General features: G+C 53.6%; 2 protein-coding genes across 4 annotated transcripts in view; one reads left to right on the forward strand and one right to left on the reverse strand.

The window, feature by feature from the left end:
- The first annotated feature begins 5435 nt into the window (after positions 1 to 5435).
- On the forward strand, positions 5436 to 7357 carry Higd1b (HIG1 hypoxia inducible domain family member 1B). Of its 2 annotated transcripts, none has more exons than XR_002821585.1 (3): positions 5436 to 5556; positions 6092 to 7008; positions 7186 to 7275. XR_002821585.1 is itself a non-coding variant. In XM_004633940.2 (3 exons), the coding sequence occupies exons 1-3, from the start codon at positions 6142 to 6144 to the stop codon at positions 7269 to 7271; spliced, it is 321 nt and encodes a 106-aa protein (XP_004633997.1). In that variant the 5' UTR covers positions 5783 to 6141; the 3' UTR covers positions 7272 to 7357. The 2 variants fall into 2 exon arrangements, 1 of the variants encoding a protein (XP_004633997.1); XM_004633940.2 differs by lacking the exon at positions 5436 to 5556 and having other exon boundaries at positions 5783 to 6241; positions 6563 to 6697; positions 7186 to 7357.
- Positions 7358 to 7465: 108 nt separating this feature from the next.
- Eftud2 (elongation factor Tu GTP binding domain containing 2) overlaps positions 7466 to 12699 on the reverse strand; it is a 38041-nt gene continuing 32807 nt past the window's right edge. For both annotated transcript variants that reach the window (XM_023718147.1, XM_023718148.1), the window contains exons 20-27: positions 11037 to 11119; positions 10049 to 10135; positions 9740 to 9954; positions 9084 to 9202; positions 8903 to 8997; positions 8318 to 8471; positions 8094 to 8201; positions 7466 to 7854 (exon numbers count right to left, since the gene is read on the reverse strand). In XM_023718147.1, coding sequence (XP_023573915.1) covers positions 7759 to 7854; positions 8094 to 8201; positions 8318 to 8471; positions 8903 to 8997; positions 9084 to 9202; positions 9740 to 9954; positions 10049 to 10135; positions 11037 to 11119 — 957 coding nt within the window. In that variant the 3' untranslated portion in view covers positions 7466 to 7758. The remainder of the gene's footprint in view (positions 7855 to 8093; positions 8202 to 8317; positions 8472 to 8902; positions 8998 to 9083; positions 9203 to 9739; positions 9955 to 10048; positions 10136 to 11036; positions 11120 to 12699) is intronic.

A 12699-nucleotide genomic window follows, 5' to 3' on the forward strand; every position in this document is an offset into this window, starting at 1 on the left:
TAATTTTGAAGCAGATTCTTACTAATTTACCCAGATTGGACTTCAACTCTTTTTTTCCCCTTTGGTACTAGAAATCGAACTCAGGACCTTGCACTTGTCAGGCAGGCATTTTGCCACTGCGCTCCATTCGCGGCCCGCGGCCCCTGGGTTTCATCTTTCAATCTTCTGTCTCGCTACCTGGAGCACTGAGGTTGCAGGTTGCAGCGCCACACCCTGCTCCTCAGGAAGGCCTTTCCACTTACCACCACCAGGCCTCCCGCAGGCTGAACAATGAGGTTTTAATCTACATCTGTTGGCCTGCCAGCAAACCTGAAGCACTGTCTGCTCTGACAGACCAGATTTTAAAGATCAGGAGAAGTCCACAACCCTTGGTATGTTCAGGCTCTGGGTTCAGATTCCAGGCCACAAAAAAGAAGAACAGGGAAGACAACAGACAGTAAAGTGAGCCAGGCAGGGTGGCACACACCTGATTCCAGCTGTTGGGGAAAGTTCCAGGACAGCCTGAACAACTTAGCAAGACAGTGACTCAGAAACCTTTTAGAAAGCACCAAGGGGGAACTGCCTGCTCCGGCCCCCCTCCTGTCCCTCTCTTGGACAGGAACTTTCTTTCTCTCAATAAATATATTCTGCTCAGAAGAAAGAAAGAAAGAAAGAAAGAAAGAAAGAAAGAAAGAAAGAAAGAAAGAAAGAAAGAAAGAAAGAAAGGCACGCACCAGGAATAAAGACCTTGCCTACTGTGCAGGATCCTGTGTTAATCCCTAGAACCACACAAAAAGTTTTTAAAGGTAGAACTGAGACTCAAGAAAACTAGGGTACTTTACCCCCGAAGAACTTAAAAATCTGCACGTGACTGGGGCTCCTGTCTCCCAGCCAGGACTCTCCTCCTTGCTAGCTGGGAACACCCTTTTAGTCCCATTTGGGTGAGAAATGGGCCAGGGACCCAGAATGGGGGCACAGGGGACCAGGCATCCCCAGGATTCAGAGCCAAGTGGGCATCACAGTGATTTGGGCTCCCTGAAGGCAGTGGCACTGGATGCCACTCTGGAGCTGAGCCAGGCACCCAAGAGGTCTCAGATACAGAGCACAGGAACCACAGGGCCCCCCAGGGCCCCCGGGGGGGGGAAGGGATGGGACAGATCTGGTCTCTAGTCCTGGTTGCAAGGTGGCAGGGACTAGGGCTATGAGAACCACATGGCTTTTTAGTCACAAGTGGCCAGCCAGGAAAGGCTCAAATTCACTCTGAGAACTCCAGAATCGCCCTGGGGCTCTGTGGTTTGGGAGCAACCAGGTCAGCTGCAGGGCTGTAGTGTGTCACTGTTTCCATTACACCCTTCCTGGGTCCTCACTTGGCTGCGGAGCTGAGGGCAGCGTCCTCTGTCTGGGAGGCCCAAGAGAGCTTCCCCGGGAACCAGGCAGGGATGGGCGGGAGAGCACATTCCAGCCTCCTGCTTCCAGGACCTTCAGAACCCATTAACCTGTGCACAGGCACAGGGCGCCATTTCTCCCTGACATTACCTACAAAGGTATCACTGAAGCAGATCTTTCTGTTGCTACATATATACATAAAGCAAGTAAGTGTCTGGGAGGAGCTGCTAGGAGGCTGCGGGGCTGGATTTTCCATCTTGTTCAACTTCTCCAGGAGGTCTAGGGACAGGTGCCATTCAGGAGCCAAGGGCAGCAGGGTCAGGCACCTGCTCTGGCCTTCCCACACACATGAACTCGGGGATGAGGCCAGGAGAGGTGTGAGGAGGTCTGTGCGGACACGCAGAAGCCCTGGGGCAGGTCAGCTCTGCCTGGACGTCTGAGACGCCTGGTGCAAGCGCTGCAATTGTTTACTCATGTTTGAGGTGGTTCAAAGACAGGGTGCTTACAAGTTGCTGTATATTGATTTTGCATTGCCAAGTGGGTGAAAGTGACCATCACGGCCATTGCAAGGGCAGCCCTAGCCATCGCTGGCTGTGGGATCTGGCCTGTGCAACGGGAATAAAATCGCTTCGTGGCCTTTTGGCCACGGTCAAGCATATTGGAAATAAAGCGCTCTCTGTTGGATCAGCCTGTCTTGAAGGCCCTTGGGACATAGTTTTTTCTGGAGTTGTTCTATATGACACTGGGTAACCTGGGAATTGTAAAACATCCCAAAGACCTTAGCAAGACCTTTCAATCCAAAGCACACACTTGTCATCTGCTGTCCTCACCTTGATTTATTTTTGGCGGAACCAGGGACTGAACTCAGGCCCTTGCGCTTGCCAGGGAAGCGCTTATTCCACTGGACCATCTCCCCGGCCCCCGACCTCACCTTAAATGACAGGACTGTGTATCCATGTGACATTGAGGATTGAACTGGGGCACTCTACTGCCCACCTATCTAGAGCCCTTTTTATATGAAGCTTTATTATTATTTTTTTTAATTTGTGTGTGTGTGTGTGTGTGTGTGTGTATGGCCAGCCCAGCCCACCAGGGGGCGGGGCTGGCTGACCTGTGGTGCTGGGGGATTGAACCGCGGTCTCTGTGATATGCTAAGCTTGTTCTAAGTAGGCGCTCTAGACCACTGAGCCATCTCACCAGCCCCAAACACTATCACCCCTTTTTTTTTTTTTTGGTGGAAGCAGGGATTGAACTCAGACCCTTGCACTTGTCAGGGAAGTGCTTATTCCACTAAGCCATCTCCCGGGCCACTAGAGCCCTTTTTTTTTTTAAATTTTTTATTCATTTGTTCATTTATTTATTTATTTTGTGTGTGTGTGGCCAGCTCAGCCCATCAGGGGGCGGGGCTGGCTGGCATGTGGTGCTGGGGGATTGAACCGCGGTCCCTGCTCTTTGCTTTGCTTTACTTAGCTTAGCTTGTTCTAAGTAGGTGCTTTAGACCACTGAGCCATCTCACCAGCCCCTAGAGCCCTTTTTAATGTTAGTTTGACATAGGGTCTCCTTCAATTGCCAAAGCTGGGTTCAAACTTGCTTTCTTCCTGCCTCAGCTTTCTAGAGTGGTGAGATTACAGGCTCTCCCCTTGCCCAACTCCTCCTACTTTTAAAAGGAGAGCACGTCACCTCCCAGACAAGGCCTCCAGCAATCCACATCTTTGGCAACGTCCCTCCCCCCGCCCGTGGCTGAGGGAACTACTCTTCAGGCTCGGGGTTTTCTCCCGTGGGTCTCCAACACCCCCCACCCTGGCCCTGCCCCTTGCCCTCTCCAGGGCACCCTCTGCGTCCTGTCCACTTCACTCTGTCACCCCTCACTCACTGGAGCGCAGGCAGGAGCCTCCGCCTGCCCATTGGCCTGCAGCCCAGGCTATATATAGCAGCTGTGTCCTCCCAGGCTGGAGGCCCCTCTCCTCCCCCACACTGCCTTCCCACCGATGGCGGAGGTGTGCAGGGCTTGGAGACCAGCGAATACCAAGATCATGACCTTTTGAGCCAATTCTATTTCCCTCTTTAATCCAAACCATAACCCTACATGTAGGTAAATGCTAATATCTGACAGAAAGGGCAGACTCTGGGAGATCTGGTGTCCCAGTAAGTTGTTTGTAAAGAGAGCCTCGATATGTGGCCCAGGCTGGCCTTGAATGCTTCACCTTGCTTCCTCAGTCCCCAGATGCCGGCAGGCACCCCAGGCCTGAGCTCAGGAGCGCCAAAACCTGTCATCTCTGGCCAGAACACTCAATCCGTCTGCATGCCTCATCTTAACTCCTCTAAATCAGAATTTCTATTAACGCAACCTGCTTTGGAATGAAGGGTTTACTAAGCAAATTACTAATGCAGAAATGTTTACATGGAAGCAATTATTGAAGACTTGGCACATTCACAAAAATGATATCATAATTTTATCTGTTTACTAGAACAAGGCTGTCCAGAAATATGCTCCTTGAAGTTTTCCTGTCTTTTTTTTTTTTTTTTTTTGTTTTTTTTTTTTTTTTGGCGGAACCAGGGATTGAACTCAGATCCTTGTGTTTGCCAGTCAAGCGCTTATCCTACTGAGCCATCTCCCCGGCCCTAAGGACGTACTGGAGTTCCTGTCTTTTTTTTTTGCTCCTTGAAGTTTTGGTTACTGTGTTCTCATGGGAGTTTTCCCATCTCAAGCCCTCCCAACACACACCACGCATTACCCCCCACAAGGTGAGGACTGAACTCTGTCCTTTTTCTCTGTCATTTACCATGACTGCAGCAAGACCCAAATGGAGCCCAAGCTCCGCTGCAGACCAGCGCAGGCCTTGAACCCCTTGGAACTACTGGGGCAGCTGTTGCTGCAGACAGACAGACAAGGGTGTACAGCAGTCAGCTCACTGCCTGGCCGAGAGAAGGCACCCAGTAAACCAAGCAACTGCCACTGCTGTGTCAGCCAGACACGGAGATGTGGGCACGTGGTCATCTGGACAGGGCAACAACTGACTCCTGGCTGCTCACCCAGGCTGTGAAGGCCAAGTCACTTGGAGAGGCCCCTGGTGTGCACTCAGCATGTGCTTTTTCCCCCTGCGGTCCAGGCTCCTGGCCCTGAGCTTTTCTGTCTATAGGGTCTTCCTGGGTCCCTGCAGCCTGGCATGGCAGTCAGGCAGGCAAGCGGTGGGACAGCCAGACCTGGATGCTGGTCACTGTGTCCTAGAAGTCATGTGGCCTGAAACCCTGACCCAGACTCCTAGTAAGCACCAATGCCTATCACTGTCACCCTGAAACCAGAGTGGGCTGGACACAGCACTGAAGGGTCAACAGAATGGTTCTTCCTGGTCCACACATGCTCTTCACAGGCTCAAGATGGCCCACACAGCCTGCCTCCCAGCTGGAGCACTTAGGAACTCACCGCAATCCCAGCATTTAAGCCACTCAGTGAGTTTTTTTTTTTTCTTTTCGGAACCGGGGATTGAACTCAGGCCCTTGCACTTGCCAGGGAAGTGCTTATTCCACGGATCCATCTTCCCAGCCCCCACTCATTGAGATCTTTCCTCAAAATAAAAAACAAAGGGCTGGTGATGTAGTCCATGAGGAAAGAAAGAGAACTGAAACTGGCAGAAGGGGACACCTGTAAGCTCAGCTACACAGCAGGCTGAGGCAGGAGCATCATAGTGTGGGTCCAGCTCACTAATTTAGCAAGACCCTATCATATAAAACAGGAAGAATGAAGGGCTGGGATGAAACCCTCTGCCAGTGCACTGGCCAGGCACAGACAAGGCCCTGGACTCAATTCCCAGCACCACAAAATCAAGACCGAAAGTAAAAGCAAGCAAAGGGCCCTTTCAGCATGGGAGCTGGGGCCCAAGGGCTCTGACCTGTCCCCCGGCTCATCTCCAACTGGGCTCCCCACATGGAGCTGTCCTAGCAGTCAATGATGACCAGGCGGCCGGCCGGCAGCAGAAACAGCTCCCCTTCACCAGGCTGCAGGCTGAATTCTGGGGCAGCTCAGCAGACAAAAGCTTTAAGAACTCCCTGTTCTCTCCCATCCGCCCGCCCGCACCTCTGACCTCAGAGGATCCAATAAAGCTTGTTGCTGCTTCCTGACCCCACAGCAGCAGCTCAACATCAGCCTGTGACCAGCTCAGCCAGCCAGACCTCCTGCATTTCAGCTCCTGGGTAAATGCTGCGGGCTGGGGACCTGCTGGGAACCCAGGGCCATGTTTATTCCCCTAGGACAGGGCAGGGACAGGAAGCTGGCAGCATCAGGGCACCTGGTTGGCAGGGCCCTGCTCTGCCCAGTGTGTGGCTGGGGCTGACATGGCAGGTTGCAGTCCTGGGGTGGAAGCCCCAGGTTGGGAACTCTAGCTACGCCTGTCCCTTTGGGGCAAAGGCACAGGACCCATGCCTCACTGACGTCCACACGGGCTGTGGTGAGCAGTGCTGGGACCATGAACTACAGCTCCATGGCCACTCAGGAGCCAACTGGCACACACCTACATGGTGGGGCCACTGGACTCAAGCACTGCCCTCTGGACTTTTCCAGTTCTTTGTCTTAGCTTCAGGGCTGTACCCTAGGGACGTGGGAGGCATAGTAGGGGAGAGGCAGATATTAGACAGGAAGTGTGGCCCAAGTGTGGGTGGAACATCTCCAGAGTAGTACGTAAGTGCTGAGAGCCCCAGCAGGTGGTACAGCTTTGACTGTGCCTTTCAGGATAGGGCTAGAGCTGGGAAGGGACCCAGCCACTCACATCAGTGCCCAGGATGTCTGCTGACAAAGGCCAGTGGATGCCCCCTGAGGGCAGGGAGAATGTGCCTGAGAAGCTGCTAAGAAAGAGCAGGGAGTCGCCACTGGTGCCTGCAGGTGAGTGGGGAGGTTGGGCTGGGGCGGGGTCACAGATTGGGGTGCTCTGCCCGCTGCATAGGCCCAAGCTCACAACAGACACACAGCTGTGCAGGGAAGAGACAGTAACCAAGCACAAGGCACCACGCCAGCCAGCCTCAGGAGGGGAGGCAGGGCCAGCTGCAGGGCTGGGAGTACAGGAATGATGAACCCTCTGCACATGGAGGGGGATCTGTGAGGAACCAGAGCTGTGACAGCCCACAGGGGACACTCAAGCCAGTGACCCCAGCTCTCTGTAAGACTGTGGTGTGGGGACTGAGGCCCAGGTCACTCTGTCTACAGGCCTGGCAGCCTGTCTGGCAGTGGCCACATACAGGATCCACCGGCTGAGGGCTCGCGGATCCACCAAGCTGTCTGTACACCTGATTCATACGCGTGTGGCTGCACAGGCATGCGCTGTGGGTGCCATCCTGCTAGGTAAGCTCTGGCTGGGGGCTTGGGAAGATCCAGGGCCAATGGTCCTGAGATGGCTCAGGGAACCCGGTTTCACACCCCCACTGGGTGATCGCCTAGGAGGTGAGGAAGTTACTCAGCAGAACAGGCACTGACACCCTCCTCTCTGGAACTGAGAGCAGTAGCCTCAGGAAGGAGGACTTCAAGTTAGTTGAAGCCCTTCTTGTCTTTAAAAAAAAGTAGACAGGTAATACCAGTGAGCAGTGAATCCTGCTCACTGCCTGTTTCCCCAGGTGCATGACAACAGCCCCCCTCTGCCTGAAGGGTTTGACAAGGTACTCAGCGCATGCTGGTACAGGTGCACATGTGGCGGGTTGCTTGGAGGCGCTGTGGGTCCTGGGGTGGAAGGAGTTGGGGGGAGCCCAGGCGCCCGAAGTCAGGGACCCTGGGTCAGCAGAGGATGGTAACAGGGACTGGTGCCAGCGGCACTCCTTCTCCTCCTTCCTGTGCAGGCACCATGTACTCGCTGTACAGAGACTACAGCAAGCGGACAGCGCGGGATGCCGAGGGCAGCAGGGGTCGCGCAGGTGCCCAATAAAGCAGTGCCCAAAAGCTAGGTGTCATGCGTGGGTGTGTGCACTGGGGGACAGAGGGGCTGGGAAGCTCAGGGAGGACAGAGACCCGCCAACCCAGTGCTCCCTGGGGATGGGGCCGGAAGAGGCAGCAGCTGGGAGTGCACGTCCACCCAGAACGCAGCTGAGGCCGGACGCTGCAAGATGAAAGCCAGGAGGCCAAAGGCCAGTGTTCTCTTCATTCACAACAAGGGGCTGCAGTACAGTGGAATGGGTGAGAAAGCAAGTCTGTGCAAGTTCCAGAGACAGTGCTTCCGGCTGTGCTGTTCCTGGGGCAACCACACCAGTGCATGGCACCACAAGTGGGTCCCACAGCACGTGGTCAACACATGAGGCCCACACCACAGAAACACTACAGTGTGCAGCAGGACTGCAGGACAATCATGTGAGAGAACCAGCACCACCAAGCTCTCTGGGGCTCCCCAGACGCGGATCCCCCTGCTGGCCCGAGGCTCACATCGGGTAGTTGAGTACCACGTCCTGCTTGGCCAGCTCCAGCAGCATGGGGTCATCAAAGAACTTGCTGATGCTCACGTCCTCACTCAGGCCCTGCAGGGAGGACAGCAGGCGCTCCAGCGCGGTGCAGGGCAGGGACCCACAACCCCCAGCCAGGTCCCAGCCGCAGGAGAATGGGGACTACACCTTTCCACCCAGTGTACTAACCCTGGTGTTTATGGCACAGGAAGAGGCCCAGTGGGCAGGGCTGTAGCACAGGTGCAGCACCTGCCTGCCAAGTGCAAAGTCCTGAGTTTGATCTAAGGCAAAGGCCCGGAGCTGGGAACACGCACCTTCCTGCGCCGGGTCTTGATCATGAACTCGCGGGCCAGGTGTGGGGCTGGCTGCGGCTCCAAGGGCCGGATGACGATGCTCTTGTCCAAGGGGTCGCCGGGCACGATCTAGAAGGCACAGGGCCTTACCTGACACAGGGCCTCACACTTTCCCAGGATGTCCAGAGGGACAGTTCAGCGGGGATCCCCCAGCCCAGAGGTTGGTGCCAGCCATGAGCTCTCACCTGCCAATGGTGGAAGACCGACAAGGAGAAGGCTTGGCCCTGTGTGTGTGTGCGGAGGTCAGTCTCAAAGCCAAAGGAGTCGATGGCCGGGATGAAAGCTTTGATGGTGTAGAGAGGGGAGCCTGGAATGGGTGCATCCTGAGTCACGTGCCCCCTGAGAGAGAAAGACAGGTGGGTCCCAGGCCAATGTGGTGGTGCACACCTGTGATCCCAATGCTCTGGGAGGTTGAAGCAGGAGGGTCCTCAGTTTGAGCCCAGCCTGGTTAACTTAGCAAGATCCTACCTCAAAATAAAAACCCAGAAGGCCTGAGGATAGGACTGTATGAAGGGCAGGGCCTGGTTCCCAGTCCTCCCTCTGAGGGCTGGGCTCCTGGCACAGATGCAGGAAGCCCAGGCACATCTGGGTTCTGCTGTTCTCAAACGCATTACAGCCCCAAGTCACCAGCAAGGGAACCCAGTGACCACTAGCCACCTCTGTGCAGAGGACGCCACCCTGTCAACAACCCCACCAGCTCCTGGCTCAGGCTGTGCCCTCAGGCTGTGGTGCGGTCAGGACCCCTGGACCCCACCTCCCAGGCCACTCACCTGCGTCGGGCCAGGACGGTATACACAGCGGACACACAATCTGCGGGTGCCTGTACCTCCACGAAGTAGTAGGGCTCCATCAGACGGGGTGTGGCCTGAGGGGTGAGGGCAGGCTCAGATAGACCCCAAGGTGCCCAGGTCTAAGAGCTCCACCCCCAGCCGAGCCCCTCAGTCCCCTTACCATGAGGAAGGCAGAGTAGACCACCCTCCGTGCTGTGGGGATGATCTGGCCTCCACCCCGGTGCAGGGGCTCCTGGGCCACCACAGCATCCAGGATCTTAAACTTCACATTGCGAATCACTGGGAGAAGACAGGACAGCTGCCAAGGGCCAGGGCAGGAGGGCAGAGGGCCCTTCAGCCCTAGAACCCTGCATGGGGCAGACCTGGCCTGGCACTAAGGCCTGTGGCAGCAGAGCAAACTGAACTATGTGCCCCTTCAGGAAGCTAGAAAGTCTTCTAAGAACTGCGCATCTGGTCCCACAAAGTCCTTATGGGTCATTTATTTGCTCTAGTGGTGACTCACTGGCCAATGTCCTTGGCCTTTTCTACATTTTTGATGAGACCCTACTACATCACCAGGCTAGGCTTGAATCTGTGATCCTCCTGCCTCAGCCTCCCAGAGTGCCAAGGTTTCAGTGCATGCCAGCACGCCAGGCTCCCGTGGGCAAATCCCTGAGACACACCTAAAACTGACCCTTCTCAGGATCAAGACGAGTGCTCGGGTGGAAATGACTGCTTCTAGGACGAACTCAGTATCAGCCCCAAGACTAGGGAGGGGGAGCTGGGGGCTCTGGGTGGCCCCGTGTATCCAGTGAACCTTGGCAGGGGGGCACTTACGCTCATCACAGAGGGGCCCCTCTCTGGTCCCCCATTGGAAGCCCTGCACAATGCTGTCCTTCACAGAGCCAAGGAGGGCCTTGTCCACCTCCGAGGGCAGGGTGTCATCCACTAGGATGTTGGGTCCAGTGGCATCAGGACCAAAGGCCCAGATGGAGCGGGCGGCCAACAGATCCCAATCGTATTTGGTCTGGAAGAACTCGCCCAGCTTCTTCCTAGCCGGGGAGGGAAGAGAAAGGAAAAGGGAAAGCGGGTCATCTGCCTGGGCTGTGTGCTTCACAGAACCCCTGGGGTAGGGCACAGGCTTACCTGTTCCACGTGATCTGCACCACCTCATTCTCGATGTCCTCGGCCAGTCCCTTCTCCAGAGGCTCGGCGATCATGGTGATCTTGTTCCTAGAACAAAGGACAAGACTATGAGAGGAGCCTCAGGACTTAGTCTCTGGGGATGCAGTGAGGGGCATGGGAGAGGGGCCATGGCGAGGGTGTATCCATCTTCATTTCAGCCTTTTTTTTTTTTTTTCAGGCAAGGTCTCACCCTGGTTGGCCCTGAGCTTAGCTACGTAACCCAGGCTGGCCTCAAATTTGGGGCAATCCTCCTGCCTCAGCCTGCTGAGTGCTTGTATCACAGGTATGAGCCACCTTGCCTAGCCAGGCTGCTGCTTTTAGAAAGGCCGAGCTTAGGGTGTAGCTCAGTGGCAGAGAGTATGTGGTCAGCACATGAGGCCCAAACCACAGAAACATTATGGTGTGCAGTAGTACTGTGGGACAATCACATGATAGAACCAGCACCACAAAACTCTCTAGGGGGCTGGGGAGATGGCTCAATAGAATAAGCACTTGCCTGGCGCCAGGCAAGCGCCTGAGTTCAACCACTGGTTCTGCTCTCTGGGGCTCCCCAGATACAGATCCACAGTACATGCCCCAAGGAGAGGGACAAACAATGGAGTTAAGGCAGGGGTCCCAGCCCCACCAAATGCAGTCTGTCTCCTCAGCCTGGGGTGAGCTGGGGTCTTCAGGCTGGTACCCTAGGGACACTCCTGTCTGCAGCACTGGGGGGGCTGAACCCAGGCCTTCTGCACTGCGCCACACAGGCCCATACTTTAATTTTGAGAAGGGTCTTGCAGAGGTGCTACCTAGGCTGGGGAGGGACTTGTGATGCTGAGCCTCCTGTATCCCCTGGCCTGGCTTCCAGCTTTTTTTTTTTTTTTGCAGTACCAGGGACCGAACTCAGGACCTTGCACTTGCCAGGCAAGCACTTATTCCACTGAGCTATCTTCCTTCCCATCCTGCTTACTTCTTATTGGGTGTTTCAGCAAAGCATTTGAGGGAAGATGTTTCCACCACTGTCTCACAGAATGTGACCACCGGGTCTGCCACCTGGAAGGAGAGGAGTCACAGAGGTCACACCTGATTTGTGGAAGGATGTAGCTCTGGCACCTGAGAGGACCAGAGGGAGCCGGGGTCTGAGGAGAAGCCAAGGGCACGTGGGGGTCCCTAGGCTGAGCACTGCCCCCCTTGGCTCCCCCAAGGTGCGCACGGTGCTGCCGTATGCCCGTGTCCTCCTTGCAGCAGCATCTGAGCAGCACAGCCCTCTGAACTGTGTCTCCTGGCACAGAGGCACTGGGGACCCAGGAGTGCCAGCACCGCTCTCCCCAAACCCTTTGGGCCCCGATCCCCATGGACTGCACCATTCTCTTCCTCAGAAGGACCAAGAGTTCGGTTTACCCTCTCTGTCTAAATAACAAACATCTTTGGCATATCATGGAACAGGTATTTTCCATCAAATATTATGTTGAACTTTAAGTCCTTACAGAATATGAAGGAAAAATAATTTAAAAAAAGTAGAAATAAGCATTTACATATTTTTACAAAGAAACTTAGAAATTTAACCATATACAGAATTGTAACAGGACAGACCGAACAGCATATATTGCAGGTTAATAATAAGCTTCTCTTCTGGAGGTTTAACAACCTAAGTTAGCAGATCAAAACTGGAAAAAAGGAAGGGCTCAGCCAACATTTTGGCCCTAGGCTTTCAAGGTCAGGGAAGACTCGGAACATAGGAGAACCTGGACTGTAACATCATGTAACTCAGCTGTGCCCCAAATTTTCTGATCAAGGAGATTATGGAGCCACAGAGGAATGTGATCGATGATGTATGCCTGGGGAGAGTCACATGGAGAGAAAAAATATTCTCTCAGGCTTTCACAGAGAGCAAATTGGTCAAGCAATGGCCATGACTCATCCTCATGGCTGACACTGACAAAGGATCTACAAGTGTGGTACAGGGTTACAGGATAAATCCTGAGGGGACTTGACTGACCTTATCAGATACAAAGCTACATTTCTTGGTATATAGATCTTGCTTTATCTTGGTCTTAATCATCCAGCGGAAAAGTATAAAAACAAGGTATATAAAGTAAAGCCATATTAAATACGACCAGCTGTAAAAGGCTCAAGTCAGTAACTTCTGAGGATAACCCACTAATATTATAGACTGCTAGACAGTGTTGGATTGTTTAGTTGAATTCAAATACCTATAGTATTTAGATGCCAATAGAATATCCACCTCTGACAGGACTAAAAGAAAAAAAAAGAGATACAAAGGAAAGATCATTTTGTATTTATATATACAAAATAGGATAGATACACAGCTACTTTCACTTAATTCAATAAGAAAGAGGTGTACTGGGGCTGGGGAGATAGCTCAGTGGAATAAGTGCTTCCGTGGCAAGCACAAGGGCCTGAGTTCAATTCCTGAGTTCCAAAAAAGAAAAAGAGGTGTACTAATAGTTTTTGGACATGATATCCTGCCTGCTTCTTGTACTATGGATAACCACTAAGAAGATAACAATGTACAACGCATTGATTATCGAAACTGTCCTACTAATCAGCTTTGAAACTGTCTTATTCACATTTGTTTCTGAATTAAATAAAATAAATTAATAATAATAACA

Source organism: Octodon degus, unplaced genomic scaffold (genome assembly GCF_000260255.1).
Source record: "Octodon degus isolate 3935 unplaced genomic scaffold, OctDeg1.0 scaffold00056, whole genome shotgun sequence".
NCBI lineage: Eukaryota > Metazoa > Chordata > Mammalia > Rodentia > Octodontidae > Octodon > Octodon degus.

What these genes read in the sequence shown, in the direction of transcription:
- Higd1b (XM_004633940.2), top strand. Translation starts at nt 6,142, where the DNA reads ATGTCTGCTGACAAAGGCCAGTGGATGCCCCCTGAGGGCAGGGAGAAT. An exon ending in GTCGCCACTGGTGCCTGCAG is followed by an intron (nt 6,242 to 6,562) that starts GTGAGTGGGGAG and finishes CTCTGTCTACAG; the next exon opens with GCCTGGCAGCCTGTCTGGCA. An exon ending in TGTGGGTGCCATCCTGCTAG is followed by an intron (nt 6,698 to 7,185) that starts GTAAGCTCTGGC and finishes CTTCCTGTGCAG; the next exon opens with GCACCATGTACTCGCTGTAC.